At 39.2% G+C, this 17,293-nt stretch overlaps 1 protein-coding gene across 1 annotated transcript in view; it reads left to right on the top strand.

Annotated features, from left to right (window-relative positions):
- Positions 1–17,293, top strand: part of Stt3b (STT3 oligosaccharyltransferase complex catalytic subunit B) — a 79,101-nt gene that overhangs the window by 59,241 nt on the left and 2,567 nt on the right. Inside the window, exons 6-15 of the mRNA XM_052723492.1 lie at positions 2,695–2,793; positions 3,637–3,783; positions 5,075–5,123; positions 6,351–6,505; positions 7,331–7,542; positions 8,974–9,161; positions 9,872–10,043; positions 10,803–10,976; positions 13,492–13,605; positions 15,746–15,958. Of these exons, the coding sequence (XP_052579452.1) occupies positions 2,695–2,793; positions 3,637–3,783; positions 5,075–5,123; positions 6,351–6,505; positions 7,331–7,542; positions 8,974–9,161; positions 9,872–10,043; positions 10,803–10,976; positions 13,492–13,605; positions 15,746–15,958 (1,523 nt within the window). The remainder of the gene's footprint in view (positions 1–2,694; positions 2,794–3,636; positions 3,784–5,074; positions 5,124–6,350; positions 6,506–7,330; positions 7,543–8,973; positions 9,162–9,871; positions 10,044–10,802; positions 10,977–13,491; positions 13,606–15,745; positions 15,959–17,293) is intronic.

Below are 17,293 nucleotides of genomic sequence, written 5' to 3'. Positions count from 1 at the left end.
AAGGAAGCTGATCAGGAGCCTTTCAAACCTGTAGCATCAGTTTCTATTACTTTGTTTGACAGTAGCCAAGTAATGAGAATTCAACGCCACTCTGCTGCTTTAAACTGTCTAGGTTATCCTTCCTTTAGACTCATTCTTGGCATTCTTACTGTTAACTTGAACTCTAATGTGTTTGTTTCCATAGAGACTGGGGTCTTGTTACTTGGTTGCTTTGGGTGTTTTGTAGTCCTGAAGATCGAACCTAGAGCTAGATAAGCACTTCACCACTGGGCCACATGCCCAGTGCTGGATGTTTCCTTCTCCTTACTGATGACAATGAGTGTCTATGAAGTTGGCATGAAAATGTAGTCTTCCTTTTTTTAATATTCCTGAAAATGAATGTGAACAGTCCCTGAGAAGTTGTTTCACTTGGGTTACCAAACAACAGCTGAAATGCTTATATTGCCAAATACAGACTCTCTGTGTGTGTGTTTGTGTGTGTGTGTGTGTGTGTGTGTGTGTGTTGTGTGTATTCCTTTGTTCCAGTATACCCCTTGTAATAAAACCTGAAGAATGTACTTTGGTGGGCAGATGGGGTAGATAGAGGCTCTCACTTTTTATTGTTAAAAAAGGAGGACTCTAGAGACAGACATGGATTTGTGGTTGCCATGCTCTGGAAAGAAGGGAACCAGGAAGCAGATGTGTAATGGACGTGGGGTTTTCTTTGGAGGGTGATCATAAGTTTGGGTGGTTCCACAACTTGTAAACACTTCAGGAGTCTCGAATCATTCGTTGTAAGGTGGTTTTGCTACCTAATTTTCTCAATTTTTTAAAAAAGATATTGTTTATTTTTTAATTCAGTTTGTATTGTCTATTATATTTAGTGCAAATCCTGTCAACCTTGCTGAATTCCGTGTTTGCGTTTCTAAGAGAGCCCCAGACTGAAGTGATTGCACTTTTGTTGTGTGCAGGCTTCATTGATGAAAGCTCATCACAAGCTTTCCTGGTGGTGACTGTGTGTGTGTTCATGTTTGGGGTTTGATTTCTCAGCTCCACACTGTAGAATGCATAGTGTATCTGGGGCTCTAATGTGGGGAAGGATGTTACAGATCACCTGAAGTATTTGATTTTACATACTTGGAGGTCATGTGGTAGCATTGTGAACCTTGTTGCCTTTTTTCCTCCCTCATTCTGCTTCTGACTCTGTGTCAGGGCTTCAACACAGATTAATTAGTAAAAGAAACTTACTAAAAGGCCCCTTGACCACATAAGCAGATTCAAAATTGTCATAGCTTGGATTTTACTTGAGTATCTCACAAAGGGCAATACCACTGCAGCGTGAGTGTATCTGCAAAGTTCACTTTGGTTGGATGGCGGAGCTGTGGCCTTCATTAGCTCTTAAGTCTTTAGAAATGTTGCTTACAGGTTCTGGCCCTTTCTATTAGAATTTATGAACTTATCTTCCCAACACAGTAGTCATCACTTACCAGACAGCTTGGGAAGTAGTTGTAACATTTAAACTAATAGCTCGCAATTTACCTTCTATAAATGGGCTTCTTTTAAAAGTAAATAAATAAAAGTACATTAGGCAAGGAGAAATGAAGTGTATGCTCTATACTATGAGCACATCAGGCAAAGGTAATGGAGTAACAGCTTCTGTTCCACTGCACCCTAGACTTCCCTTTTTATAGTAGTTTATTTGCCCAAAACTGAACATAAGTACATTTATAAAAGTGATATAAATAAAGTTTATTAATAGAATAATATTTTCACATCAGCTTATTTTAGATAGGCCTTTTACAACTCTGGTGGAATTTTACTTTCAATGATTCCAAATACTTTCTAGCCAGATTGCCTAATCTTGATCTGTGGTCATATAAGTGGAAAACCAATCTTTGACACAGAGTATCATCCGTCTTCAGCAGTTCTGTGCATTAGAATCAACCTAGGCTGAGGAGGCCACTGTGGAGAGCAAACAGCCGCTATGTTAGACTTTGACTTCTGTGACTGGGTTATTTTCTGCCATGCAGAAAGCCAGTTGTACATCCTTTTTTTTTTTTTTTTTTGGTTTTTTGAGACAGGGTTTCTCTGTGTAGCTTTGTGCCTTTTCCTGGAACTCACTTGGTAGCCCAGGCTGGCCTCGAACTCACAGAGATCCGCCTGGCTCTGCCTCCCGAGTGCTGGGATTAAAGGCGTGCGCCACCACCGCCCGGTTTGTACATCCTTTTTAAACTCTTGAACTTCTATACAAAGAGCATTAGGAGACTGTCTGGAAGACATACAATACTCAGCACTTTTGAGACTAGCAGGTACTCAGGTAAGTTAATGATGGTGTTAGGTGTTTGTGAGACTGAAATTGTGTATTAGTAACCACAGCAATGATAGTTACTTAGTGCATGTGCAGGTGTATAGTTTCTTGGCTCCTATCAATAATTACTAATGGTGAGTTTTTAAAAACTTGATTCCATTTGCTAGAAAGGAAGTCTCTGAAATTTAAGGAGGTCTCCAAAGAACACCTAAAATAATACTTTAAAAAATGGATAGAATATTTATGATTTATAACATGGCTAGCAATCACACATCAAATCAGTCACTTCAAGATTCTAGTCTTAAGTTGTTAAAACTTTTCTAAAAATAAGATTTATAAATAAATTTATGTGTTGAGTACTTAATGGCAATAGTACATTACCCTTGTTTCCTGTTTTGTTTTTATAGCATATAGCACTTTCTACATTGTGGGTTTAATATTATCCATGCAGATACCTTTTGTGGGATTCCAACCAATCAGAACAAGCGAGCACATGGCAGCTGCAGGTATGGACAAGAATTTTTGAAGTTGAGATGAAAGGACGTTGTAAAGTGTTTTGTGTTTTGTCTACTTAAAATGTGTGTGACCTTGAAATCATTTTTCTTCTATGTTGATATTAAAATGAGTTTTTCAGCTGCTTTATATCACGATTTCTAAGAGACTTCAATAACGTTAGCTGTTCTACTTTGCTTCGTATTGCTGTGATAAAACACCGATCAAAACCTACTTGGGAAGGAAAGGCTTCATTTGACTTAAGTGGCCCGCTCACAGTCCATCACTGAGGGAAATGAGGGCAGAAACTGTAGCAGAGGGCATGGAGGGATGCTGCTTACTAGCTTGCTCCCCATGGCTTGTTCAGCCTGCTTTCTTATACAACCTAGAACCACCTTCTCAGGGGTGGCACTGCCCACAGTGCGCCGAGCCCTCCCACACCAGGCATTAATCAAGACAGTACCCCATGGGCCATTCTGATGGAGTCGTTTTCCCTTGTGCTTCCCCTGCTCAGACAACTCTAGCTTCTGTCAAGTTGACAGGAAACTAGCCAGCACATCAGCACAGAAATAACTGTTTGAAATCATTGGTGATGCATGGTAATGTCAGTGTGCACAGTTGACTGCTTTACTTGTCTGCTACATTCTGATCACTTTGGAGAAAATGTACAATAGGATTTTTTTTTCTATGCATTAATTGGTAGGTTAACCATCAGGTGACACGGAATATTGGCTAGATGAAATTACTAGTCTCTGGTGTGAAGGCTATAGGGTTTTTTAAGCTTTTGTGAGTGAGAGTGTTGAAATGGCATTGGGAAAATGCTGTGTTGATATTCACTGAGCCTTCTCTTTAACTAGGTGTCTTTGCATTGCTGCAAGCTTACGCTTTTTTGCAGTATCTGAGAGACCGGTTAACAAAGCAGGAGTTCCAGACACTTTTCTTTTTGGGTGTCTCACTAGCTGCAGGTGCTGTGTTCCTTAGTGTCATCTATCTGACATATACAGGTAGGTGCCATCGTCTGTAAGATGCAAGTTGTGACTCTCAATTATTGGTCAAGAACAATCTTTCACAAGTTTTTCTCACATACTGCGTTTATCCTAGTATCAAATACTGGACAATGTCAATTATCAGAAGTTCTAAACCTGAATAGCATGTCACAAATTGCGACTTTAAAATAGCATGAGCCACCATTCCTTACTTTAGGAAAAACAAGTTTATCTTAATTTTACTGCTTTTCAGGCTCTGGTAAATCTACAAGCATCCTTCTCTTGCTGGTTAAAGAGCCAAAACTGTTGAAGACCGAGCATCTGTGATAAGCTATGTGTGCTTACCCTCTCTTGTGTGCACTCTCTCCCTCTTACCTTGGAGACTGTTGGCCACATCATTTCAGCATACTTTGGATGTAACTTACTCTCTACCCTAAGCTCACAAGTCCTAAATAACAGTTCCAGTTTTCCCTGGGGGTATTTCATCTGCCCAGATAATGGACAGGCCCAGCACAGAGTGAAGGAGGTGTGACTGGATTCAAAGACCTAGCTAGATGTTTGAAAATGTATTGGCGCCTGTAAGATAAAACCAACACTATTTGAACATTGGTTTAAATTATCCATAGTTAAAAGTAACAAAGCTCTGAAAATGACAAAATTGGGTTGGTGCAATGTCTTAGCTGGTAAAGGTATGCACTGTACAAGACTGGTGACCTGAATATGGTTCCTGGAACCCCAAGTCCAGGTGGGAGAGGAAATCAACACCACAAAGTTGTCTTCTGACTTCCACATAAGCACTGGAATGCACCCAACACACACCAATAACAACAACAATAATTGTTGTTGCTATTATCACCATGCACCCAAAAGACACCAATAGTTGTTATTTTATTTTTGTGTGTAGGTGTTTTGCCTGCATGTATGTCTCTGTACTGTGCACATGTTTAGTACTCACAGACACCAAAATAGGATGTCAGGTCCCCTAGAACTAGAGTTATAGACAGTTTTGAGCTGATATGTGAGTGCTGGGAATCAAACCCAAGTCCTCTGGAAACCCAGTGCTCTTAACCACTGAACCATCTCTCCAGTCTCCCTCTCCCCCACCAAAAAAATATTTTTTTTTCTTAATTTACAAAATAAAGCTGTATTCCCAGCATTTGAAGGGTTGAGGTAGGAGGGTTGCTGGAAGTTTGAGGCATGCTGTGGGCAGGAAGGACTATGTAGCAAGGAGACCTCACAACCACCCCAGAGAGAGAATTTACAAAATAATAAAAAGGTGGATAATTTCCTCTGTGTTCTTGCCTTCAAGGTTACATTGCACCATGGAGTGGCAGGTTTTATTCATTATGGGATACTGGGTAAGTTCAAATATACTAATTTGGCCTCCTAGCTAACCTTTCTTCCTGTGTTCCTATATTGTGATATTGTAAGCATTTCAGTCACTTCTTAGCAACAGTAAATACCCAGGCTGAGCTATTTGAAGTGAATACACTGTAGTTTTAAGGCATAAGTTCTATATTCCTGTTCTGCTATGGCTAACTCCTTATTGGTTTTGCCAGCACAGAAGCATTTGTGTGTAATTTAAATATGGGGACTTTTTAAAGCTAATAAATATAAACTTTACATTTTGAGTTTTATTAAGGATAAGGTATTGTGTTACAGATTTATATGACATAGATATGAAGGAACTTTTGTGCAATCAATTAATTTAAACTTCTGCTTAAGAAAAATCTCAAATACACTAAGGATACCTGGTACATTTTTGAAGAGTACTATATAAAAGGAACTAATTTTTCAAACTTGGGTTTTTGAATTAGATCAACTCTTTCAGTGAAACCTTTTGTCTTTAAAATGATGACCCAATGCTGAGAGGACATCAGTGGTTTTGTGGTTGCTTTCTACATGATCCAATAAAATGTTACCACCATTTATTGATCAGTTGTCCTTCTGATAGGACACCTAAGGGCTGTTGTGCAAGGGTAATCACAGTGTAAACTATAGTAATGGCTAAGGAGAATGCTGTTTTTAAGGGATTCTTGTGGATCCTGAGGACTGGAAGGAACCAGTTACAGAAGATTGCTCTGATTAAGCTAAATTCCAAAGTTGATGTGTGTTAGTTATACTTACACTTTTAAAGTAATTTTGAAAACTTTGGAATCTCAGAGTATTTGCAGAATGGCTTTTGTTCTCACACCCATGCAAGCCCCTTGTCTACAAAGGCATTGGAACACAGGAGTTTGTGGGTAAAGTGTTTCTGCCATCAATAAGAGGTGGAGAAACTCATTGATGTAGGTGTAGGCAATGGAGCTGGGCTGCAGACACCTACCTGAGCAAGGATTGGAAACCAGAGCCAACAGTTTGATGAGCCCTAGGTAGCTCCGCTTTAAGGGGGCATGTTAACTTTAGTTTGACCAGTGTATACCAAACATTGATTTCTACTATAGCTACATCAGTTAAAATACAAGTTTAAATAAGGAAAGTTGGGAGAACGAGCAATGTCAATGATCAAAGAAAATTTCTTCATCTAAAAGGAACTCCTGTTTTATCCTATAATTGTAAATAATAATGAACTTTTTTAATATCAGGTATGCAAAAATACACATTCCAATTATTGCATCAGTGTCTGAACATCAGCCTACGACTTGGGTGTCTTTCTTCTTTGATCTACATATTCTTGTATGTACCTTCCCAGCAGGCCTATGGTTCTGCATCAAAAATATCAACGATGAAAGAGTATTTGGTAAGATTTTTTAATAAACTCTTTGATACAGAGTTTTCTATTATATTATTTTCCATTTTGAGATTACTTCACTTTAATGTTTTGCTTTTCTTTACTTATATATGTTACGTTCAAGAACATTTTTCTCCTGTTTCACGGAAGTGCTTGGCCAAGAAAAATTAGTTGAATTTTCAGTGTATACATGTACTAATTACTACTTTTTATATGTAGACCTGCATATAAATTTTACATCCTACCCATTACTCACATGAATATTTTCAGTAGCTTCAAATGATGTAGGAGTCAAATACTTCATTGACTTTTCTGAAGTCCATAGCCTTTAGCCTGAGACTGTCAACACCTGCCACAGAGCTCTGGCTAGTAGAAGGATGATTGTCATTAAGTGCTACCCGACAGGGTCCATCCGTCATGTCAGTGTTCTTACTCGTATTTGCTTTAAAGAAGGCTTTACGCCAGATATTGGTGCTGGCTTTCTTAGGCTGTTTTTGGTTTCATAATCTTAGTGTGCCTAATGATGTAATGCAACAAATTCATTGTCACCTGTCAGCTATGAATTGTATAATGTATGATGGTGCTATTGACAAATATCAAATTACATTTAATTTCCCATATCTGTAATTAAATTTGAGTAATAGTACATTACTCTAAACTGGTGATAGTTTTTATTTAGTCAACTTAAGACTATTTGGCCAGTATTAACAATTTAGAAACAGTTGCATTGTGAGATGCCTACTTGCAGGTTTGTACCGTACTGTGGTAGTTGTTAACATGTAGTTTCCTGTGAGTGTTTTCCCCTCAGTGTTGAAAGAGAACCTGTCATTGCAGTTGCTCTGTATGCGATCAGTGCTGTCTACTTTGCTGGAGTGATGGTGCGGCTGATGCTGACTCTGACCCCAGTCGTCTGCATGCTGTCTGCAATCGCCTTCTCCAATGTTTTTGAGCACTATTTGGGGGATGACATGAAAAGGGAAAATCCACCTGTGGAGGACAGCAGTGATGAGGATGACAAAAGAAACCCAGGAAACTTGTATGACAAGGTGAGAGGTTGTGCTGTCTTGATCTCTCTAGCACCAGGACAGAGTCCCCAGATGGAAGTGTGCTGAAATAAGGGTACAGACTAGCTGTGACTTCTATAGTTTCTGTCCATTGCTTGCTTCAAAATGAAAATCCTAGTGAGTTTTGAGCTCAAAGTAAGCAGAATGGAATCAGAGAAGGGATTGTTAACTTCTTTTTTGGCCAGTTGTTACCTAAGCACTCACAGAATGGTAATACCTTTCCATTTTTGAGAACACAAGTGTGATGAGTAATGTCAGATTTGACCATGTGGACTAGTGCTTTTACTTGTCCTTAGTCTGTATTTGGTGTGACCTCTTGTGGTGCTGGGAGTCAAATCCAGGACCTCATACATGTTAAGCAAGCATTCTACCTCTGAATTACTCTTCCCAGCCTATGTTGGTGTTTAAAAGTGGTATTTGGTTAAACACCTGTTTGTTAGCACCTATGTGTTGCTAATAAGTGAAATTCACTTTTAACCTGAGTAAAAACAGGAGCAGGATTGTGTTGGCAAAAGTGTGGGAAAGACTTAAAATTAGAGCTCTTGTCTAAGATTAGAATGACCTGTTAGACTTTGCTATGTTAATATTGACTAAACTTATCAATACTGATAAGCAGTGGAATGCTGTAGTGTAAGAATTGGCTGGAATTCTCTTTCCTTACTCTAAAATAAAATTCATAGATTCGTGTTAATCAAACACATACTTGTGATATATATATATATATATATATATATATATATATTAGATTTATTTATTTATTATGTATGCAGTATTCTGCCTGCATGCCAGAAGAGGGCACCAAATCTTGTTATTAGATGGTTGTGAGCCACCATGTGGTTGCTGGGAATTGAACCCTGGTCCTCTGGAAGAACAGTCAGTGCTCTTAACCTCTGAGCCATCTCTCCAGCCCCATTGTGTTATATTTTATATCTTTTTTTTCTTTAATCAGCCTTTTAACTTAGAGTTTATGTCTAGTTTCTTCTCTCCAATGCATGTGTGCATGCGTGCATTGAATTTTTTTCCTAGTAATGTCCTAATCTGGGTTTTAGGTGGGCGCAGCCATTTTTAAGATTAGAATTAAGTATAAGTATATACATGCTGGATCTTATGTTGTCAGAATGGAACCCCATGGTTAATTCTTTTATATTTAATTAAAAGCTGCCTTCTGTCTGGGAGATAGTTTGCTCTGAGATCAGCTCCTGGGTTTGAGTGTATTTTCTGATCCACATTGACTTTAAAGTTTACTTTGAATTAAAACAAGAGCAAATCTCCTCATCACCTGTAGAGTATTTGATTGTATCTTTTCTGACCACGGAGTTATTGGTAGCTTAATATTCTCCCCACTTTTCCTGATTATGTTAATAAACCAAGTACGGTGGCAAAGGCTTCTGACTGTTTGCTCTGCATCTCCAGGCAGGTAAAGTGAGAAAACATGTAACAGAACAAGAGAAAACTGAAGAGGGCTTAGGCCCCAACATCAAAAGCATTGTGACCATGCTCATGCTGATGCTTCTGATGATGTTCGCTGTCCATTGCACATGGGTCACGAGCAATGCCTATTCCAGTCCAAGTGTGGTCCTCGCCTCCTACAATCATGATGGGTAAGAAAACAACTTGGCTGTGAAAAGGTTTAGACCTATCCTTTTTATTTTGCCTTTAAAAAAAAAGAATGTTGTTTGTGAAACTGATTTTGATTCTACTTTTTAAGGCATAGTAGAGATGTCACCCAGGGCTGCCCACATGCTAGGGCAACCCCACTCCCTAAGTTTACTTTGTCTTTTGTGTGGCCTTCTCCCAAGCTTTGGATGGGTGGTAGTAACTGTGTTTTTGCTCTTTTCCAAACTCTTTCTGCATGTGTAGTTGTGTATACTTTGTGGACACTGGACATCATCATTAGTGTGAAACTCACTAGGAACGCAAATCATGGGGCCCAACCTAAGCCTGCCTGAGAGACCGGGGGCAGGCCTGGCTAGCTGTGGGTTAGAGGGCCTGATTACTTCAGTGCAGCAGATGTTGACAGTTGGCTTTTATAGGGCCTCATCTCACCTTTCTACTTCACATGCAATCTTAGGATGAGACTTTCTCCCAGAGTTAGTTCATTACAAGACAAGTGATTTGTTTGCACATTAGTTTGGGAAGCACTAGTATAGACACAGCTCTCTCGTACCCCCCCCCCCCCCCCCTTGGAAGTAAGGGCTTTTAACTACCATCTTTAAAATGAAATTTTTCACTGATTAAACGTCTCAAAATTTTAAGATATCTCCTTCATACTTAAAGATGTCATTTGAAATAATACTGTGGTTCTTTTCAGCACCAGAAATATCTTAGATGATTTTAGAGAAGCATACTTTTGGCTAAGACAAAATACAGATGAACATGCCCGGGTCATGTCCTGGTGGGACTATGGCTATCAGATCGCTGGGATGGCCAACAGGACTACTCTGGTGGATAACAACACCTGGAATAACAGCCACATAGCACTGGTGAGGACTTAACATTGTTGTTTGTTTTTAAAGAATAAAAGAGTTCATACTACTTAACAATCAGGCTTCACTTGTAATTAAACAGGAAAGATACAGGTTAAAATACTTGTCTGCATGTGTATTCTGGTTTTAAGAGTAGTATTATATATTCAGATTTGCAGGCTGATTTCCAGTAGCTTTTGATATATTTAGATTACTGAGAACTAGCAAAATCTGGAACTTAAAATGCTTGATGTATATTTTTTACATTTCAAATAAGAAAAAGTTTGCAAATATAAAAACAAGTATTTTATGATGTGCAAGTCATACAGGTATGCAAATTATATATTCACACTATTAAATAGTGAATCTCCATAAATCTCTTCTGTGCTTTAAAGTCTATGAGTAGATAACTGGGTCTTAAATAAATGGATTCAGTTTTTGTGAGTGCTGTGGCTGATTATCAGGTGTCTGCTTGGCTCAGAAGAGTCTGCTCTGGAAATCATGGGCCAGGCTCAGCCTGAGGTTGGGAGGAAGCTATCTCTTTAAAAGTTTGACTGTTTTCATTTTAAAATGTAAATGTCCTGGAACTTAATTATTTAAATGTACATTCTGATTTTGACACTTCTGCTACAAAATGGTTACCATAGTTAAGATGTTAGTGAATTCCTCTAAGTTTATTACATTCATAGAAAAGCATTCCTACCCAAAATTCATGTATATCAAACTCAGTGAATTCCATCTTACAGTAAAAATGTACATTTTTATTTTATCCTACAGGTAGGAAAAGCTATGTCTTCTAATGAAACAGCTGCCTATAAAATCATGAGGTCTCTGGATGTTGATTATGTGTTGGTTATTTTTGGAGGAGTTATTGGCTATTCTGGTGACGATATCAACAAGTTCCTCTGGATGGTTAGGATAGCTGAAGGGGAGCATCCAAAAGACATTCGGGTAAGGACCACACTGGTCATGTTTAACAGCTCATAGGGTCTGAGTGATTCTCATATTTGCTGATTTGCATTCTTTACTGTGGACCTCTGGCTGGCCTGGAACTCAGAGGTCCTGCCTTGGCCTCCTAAGGATGGGATACAAGGCGTGTATTGCCATGCCCAGTGGCTGCATTGTTCTCATCATCCTATCCTCTGTTCTACTGTCTTACTCTATTACTTATTAAAAATACTAAACGCATTGCCTAAGTTTGGTAGCCTCATATGCCATGTAACACCATTCTATCAATAAACGCATATATGTAAAAGTAAGACACTAGACACCATGGGTATGTAATAGATAGTGCTGTGTAAATTCGTGTCTGTGCACTCTGATGTTCCCATGGGGAAGGTGTTGCCTTACTGATGCTTGTCTTAGAACACTTCCTCATGATTGTACCTCCATCCTACCCTTGTCAGGTCTTCTGGCTGTTTCTTCTCCTAGCCTCTTGCTTCTACCTTCTGATTGTGTTTCCATTCTGCTCCACTACTACCCTTAATGTTGATAAATCTGAAAGAAACCAATAATGCTAGAAATCACTGCCTTTGCCTTGGTCCTATGTCTTCTTCCATGAGATATGACATTCATTGATCATGTCGCTTAGTGCTTTAAAAGCCTTCAACAGATATGGAGAATGGCCTTGAAATCAAACAGATATGAGTCAGAATTAAAACTGTCAGCTAGGTGCTCCAGGCAAGTTATTTTATGCCAATCAACATAAATGCTTTGAGTATTGGATCTTTTTCTAGGATCTAGAATTAGTATGGTGCCCAAGGCAAGACTTAGGTTACCGCCACTGAAGATGGGTGATTATGTGTGCAGTGGTGTTAAAAATATTTTTAGTAATGTAGTTTAAGCCTCATCTTAGTATGGTATATCTCTTGGCAAAGCATTAGTAAAAAGTCCAAACTCTTGCCTGGTGTGCAAGCCCTTTAAACCTAGCCTTCCTTGGCTGGTCTCTTGGCTAACTTTGTACCACTGCCGGGGTACTCTGGCCCCTGAAACTTGCCTGTGCTTTCTTTGCTTAACTCATCTGACATGTGTTTTTAATATTCTGTCTTGGAATGCCTCTTCTTCCACACACTTGTCACCTCCTCCCCAGAGCCCTACACCCATGCCTCTATTTGTCCTCAGAGAAAATTGCTTTGTAGTTAGATTTAATTTATGCCACCCACCTTCTCAAGACAGGTAGCTAGAATTGTGCTTAGGTGAGGAAGGCACAAAAGATGAGACAGAAACAAAGATGAGGCACAGTCCCAGGTGTCCTGCTCAGGTGAAAATGCTATGACATTTCCCCCTTAGCTGTAATTAACCAACACTATTTCCTTACATTAGATTAATCTGAAATTTCATTCTCTTAAAACATGATTTTAGTTAGTGAATTACTCGGCACCATTAAAAGTTGTAACATGATTATTGTTTCCAAATACGTATTTTGAGCACACACAAATAAATTTCTGTGCTTTTTAAATATGTTATTTTTAACCTTTGTGAATAGATAATACAAAGTATGAAAAGAGTTTATCCCTCACAAGGAAAGAACACATTCCTTCCATAGGTATTATCTGCATATGTACTTGCAGAGCTGCTGAGAGACTAGACTTCAGTGCTGTCAGAAAAGGGCGTGTGTGAGATGATGCACCGTTCTACAGTGTGCACACACCTCACAGTGCAGTGTGCGCACTCACAACACACTGTACTGCACTGTGTTGTCAGTTAGTAGAAACCCTGGTCATTTTTAATACTATTTTGTGTCTATAATTCTTATTTAAGCAACTTACTAGAAACAAGGTATATATGCTGTTTGCTTCCATAGGCCTTAGGAATCTGTGTTAAACTGTGGCCATCTTCTTTCATTTTTTTTTTTTTAACCCTTATAGTGAGTGTTCCATTGGGTGTGTTGGTTTACCTAGCTTGGCTAACTTTTCTCTATGATGAGCATTTATGTCCCTGGCATAGTAAATAATTTTATGCATAGTAATTAATTTTATGCATTCATTATTTGAATCATATATAAGTATCTATAAAATATAGTTCTATAAAAGGAATGTCTGAATCAGAAATTACATTTTTACTATCTGAAATTATAGTTTTAAAACAGTAACAAACTATCCTGTCGGAAGGTTAATTTATAAATTAACCCAATAAAAATTACTACAAAAATAGTACTATCTATCCTTTCTAGTTTGCTGAATGTTCTTGTCTGCAACTAAAGGAAGATTTTGGAGTTCATTAGGGAAACTTGAGGGTAAGCTCTAAGAAGTGGTAAGTGAGGGCAGTTGCTAGGAGCTAGCTCTACCTGGTGTTAAAGCGTGGAGCCAGAGTTGGTCTCATTCTTTTTAACTGTGGCTGGAAATCTGACATGATTAATTTTGGGGCTGGGGGATTAAAAAGAGTTGATGCTACATCTGCAGCTACCACCTGTAGCTTTAAGTGTGTTATGTTGGGCTGACCTTGGACTTGTGGTTTTTTTCCATAGGAAGGAGACTACTTCACCCAGCAGGGAGAATTCCGTGTAGACAAAGCTGGATCTCCTACTCTGTTAAATTGCCTTATGTATAAAATGTCATACTACAGATTTGGAGAAATGCAGGTTGGTTCAATCAGTTCTACAGCCTTTATTCAAATGGGGAGGGATCCTATAAGCTCTTTGGAAAGAAAAAAAAAGCAATAATGATGTCTTAATTGTACAGGAGAGAAATGGGCAAGGCTTCTTTCCCATTCTGTTTAGATTTCAAACCCCTGATCCCCTTGACTCGGTGTTCTGAGTGCTGGACTTACGTGTTTTTATGCCTTGCTCAATTTCTGATTTTTTTTGTGATATGTTAGAGAAAAAAATATTATACCCATGACTTTTTCTTGTCTGTAAATAAAGGGGGAGGGGCTTAGATTGATAACTTGACTTTTGATGGAAACCAAAATATGTTATTCTGACATTTAAAAATTACTTTTGCACTAAAAGCAATTAACAGCAAACAGAGGTACACTCTCTTCATCCAGCCTCATTCCTGCCTTACAGGCACAAATTAAATTCTCATTTACTGAAGATAATGCTAACTCTACATGCTTCAGTCCAGAGAGAGCACCAAAGCAGTCTGCAAGCAGACTTTACACACGCTCAGCTTTTCCCCACAGGCACACTTGCCATCACTTCCTCTCTCTGAAGAAGGCCCTCAGCCTTCTTTCCTTGTCTCTCCACCAGCTTACTGTTCTTTGTTGAGTGTGGTCTGGGCATGCAATTCTAAGCCATTGCTCCGAGACACTTGATTGAAGTTTCTCCTCGCCTGTGTTGCATGTATTGATAAACTGGTTTTTGCTGCTATCACTCTGTCTTTTGTTGCAGGATTCATCCCAACCTAAGAAGTCGTGGGGGTTGGGGGGAAAGTGTCTCCCCTAACTATTGCTAATCCGTTTTATAGCCTGTAAAACCAAGTTGATAGTTTCATTCCAAGCTGTCAGTGAAAACGAATTGTACATTACTTTCTACTCAGCTTGGTAACTTAAAAATTAGAGGAATTATTTGTTTACTTTTCTACCGGGAAATGATGTTATCTCTAACTTGAAAGGGTTTGCCTGAACCTCAAAATGTGAAATTTTATCCATTTGTAAAATACAGTGATGGTGGCTAGCATGATCTAGGAGAATTTATATATCATTGCTTTCCGTGTTGCTTTCTGGTAGATGGTATAAGTGGGTATCTGCTTCATTATTCACCTGTGATCATTCTGGAGGTGGCTTTAAAAGCAAAACATCATGCCCACAATAATCTAGATATAATTTTTATTTGTGTTTGCTTCATTTAAAGACCACTTGCATGGGATCCAAATTCATGCTAGGAAAAAAGCACCTGGTCTTAATAGTTACTCTAGAAAATAGTTTTTCTGGTATAAATGATGAGTTCTCTGCATGGAGGAGGTTTTTTCTCCCTCTTAAGGTTTATGAACTATTTAAGCCCTGTTGGTCTTCATGCCTTTAAGAAGCATGCATGTTAGGGCAGGAGGTGTAATTTGTCTGTTATGCGGACAAGCAAGAACTTCCCTATTGCTTTGTAGACTGGTTTTACACTGCTTAGAAAAGGGATTTTTTTTTGTCTTAAAGTTTAGGTTCGTGTCTGTTTAAAAATCTCTTAAAGGATGCCCATTGTCCTTTTATTTCTCATAAGTCTCAGGCTGGCTTAGCTTCTGTTGGAGCTGCCCCTTCAAGACACCAGAGCATTGTCTCTGTGGGCATTTCTTTTATCTAAAGAGATGGTGGTGTTTAGACTGAGTCAGTCCCATGCATGAGAGCTGAATGAAACAGATAGTCATTGTGAAGCCCTAAGGTGAAAGGAAGCACCTTCTTCCTGTCCCTTTGGTGGGGCAGCTTTTGAAACAGCCTCTCACCATGTAGCCTTAGCTGGCCTGGAGCTCACTAAGCAGACCAGGCTGGCTTCAGAGTCAGAGATCTTCCTGCCTTGGCCTCTTAAATGCTCAGATCAAAGGCATGTAACACCATACTTACACTGCTCATCTATTTTTAAGGACCCTGCGAAACATAATCTGTGTCTAGGTTTTTTTTTTTTCTTCATGATTTCTTCCTGCTTGGGTATCAAGACCTGTTTCGATTCATTCTTCCATTCTGTTTCTTATTTAAGGACAGTCATTCAATACCCTTTGATAGCAGTTGCTATTTTGCAGTACTGAATGTTTTCCAATAAAGCTGACTGACATCTGGTTCTGGTGTTACTTTTGCAGCTAGATTTTCGAACACCTCCAGGTTTTGACCGAACCCGTAACGCCGAGATTGGAAATAAGGACATTAAATTCAAGCATTTGGAGGAAGCCTTTACATCAGAGCACTGGCTTGTCAGGATATATAAAGTGAAAGCACCTGACAACAGGGAGACACTAGGTCACAAGCCTCGAGTCACCAACATCTTCCCCAAACAGAAGTATTTGTCAAAGAAGGTGGGTCCCCAGTGAAGTCGTCTTGCTAGAAGGATAGCTCGAGCTTGGTAGTTCAGGAGGCTGATATGGAAAGTGCTGAAAACTCTCATAAAGAACATGACTGCTTGTACAAGGTAGATACAGGGTTATAAGAATCCTTCTCACAGGGAGCACTTGAGCAGCCTTGACCCACAATTTTCCAGGTGGCCTGCTGGTTATTGGTGAGCCCAGTAAGTTTTTCTAGAGGCATTCTTACTTCAGTTTGTGCTGTGCCCATTACTGGGATGTCTTCTAATCAGTACTTGTGGCCATTACTGCCCAGACCTGCATGAAAGTCAAACTTAAAAGAATTGTAGTTATTGCTTTCTCATCTTCAGGTTAAAGTACAGTTCTGTTCAAGTTCTACTCTCTGAGTGGGGCTTTCATTTGCAGTAAATTGCCTGTATATACATAGTCAAGTGAGGCCTTCTGAAGCAAAAACTAAACACTTTTTTCTTTTTCTTTCTTTCTTTTTTTTTAATTGGTTTTTTGGGACAAGGTTTCTCTGTGTAGTTTTGGTGCCTGTCCTGGATCTCACTCTGTAGACCAGGCTGGACTCTCCCGAGTGCTGGGATTAAAGGCATGTGCCACCATTGCCCAGCTAAGTCATCTTTCTTAAGCTACTTATTTTTTGATGTAATTATTATAACAGAGCTTGTAGGCAGGAATTAGAAGGAGACCATTGCAGTCCTTTTCTAATAAACAGTGGACTAGGAAGTCTTTTACTGGGGGTAATTATTGCTCATTAAGTTGGGTAGATCTCTTAACCTAAGATACCTGACAGTGAGGGAGTGGGTGCAGATGGGATTGATGGCCAGGCAGGCAGGCAGGCTCTCGGAGCATAGTTCTGACTAGTAAACTGATCTGTTACCATTTTCCAAAGGGTGCTTAGGTGTTTCCATAACCCAGAACAGTTCATTAAACTGTTAAAGTATACACTAAATATATCAGAGCACAGGTTATGTCATTTTTACTTTAAAAGTGATGTTTTATTTACTTTTATGAAGTGATCTTGCTTTGTAGCCTAGGCTGGTCTGAGGGGTTCTCCTGGCTCCACCTCCAGAATGCTGGGAATGCATGTGCCACCATGCTGGCTAGATGTATGATAAATAGAAATTTCTTTTAAAAAATGTATTGATTTGAGGAATGGAGGAGGCATGCCATAGCACCTGAGGCACAGAGGTCAGGAGACAATTTGTAGTAGTTAGTTCTCTCTACCATGAAATTCTGAGGATCACCTCAAGAGCAGCTTTGGTGACAAGTGCCTTTTCTAGGTAGAACCTGCTGTCTTTAACCTGAGTTTTGAAGCCTCCCTGA

Source organism: Peromyscus californicus, unplaced genomic scaffold, assembly GCF_007827085.1.
Source record: "Peromyscus californicus insignis strain IS unplaced genomic scaffold, ASM782708v3 Scaffold_11__1_contigs__length_118956290, whole genome shotgun sequence".
Lineage (NCBI taxonomy): Eukaryota > Metazoa > Chordata > Mammalia > Rodentia > Cricetidae > Peromyscus > Peromyscus californicus.
This window is presented reverse-complemented; position numbering and strand designations above follow the sequence as displayed.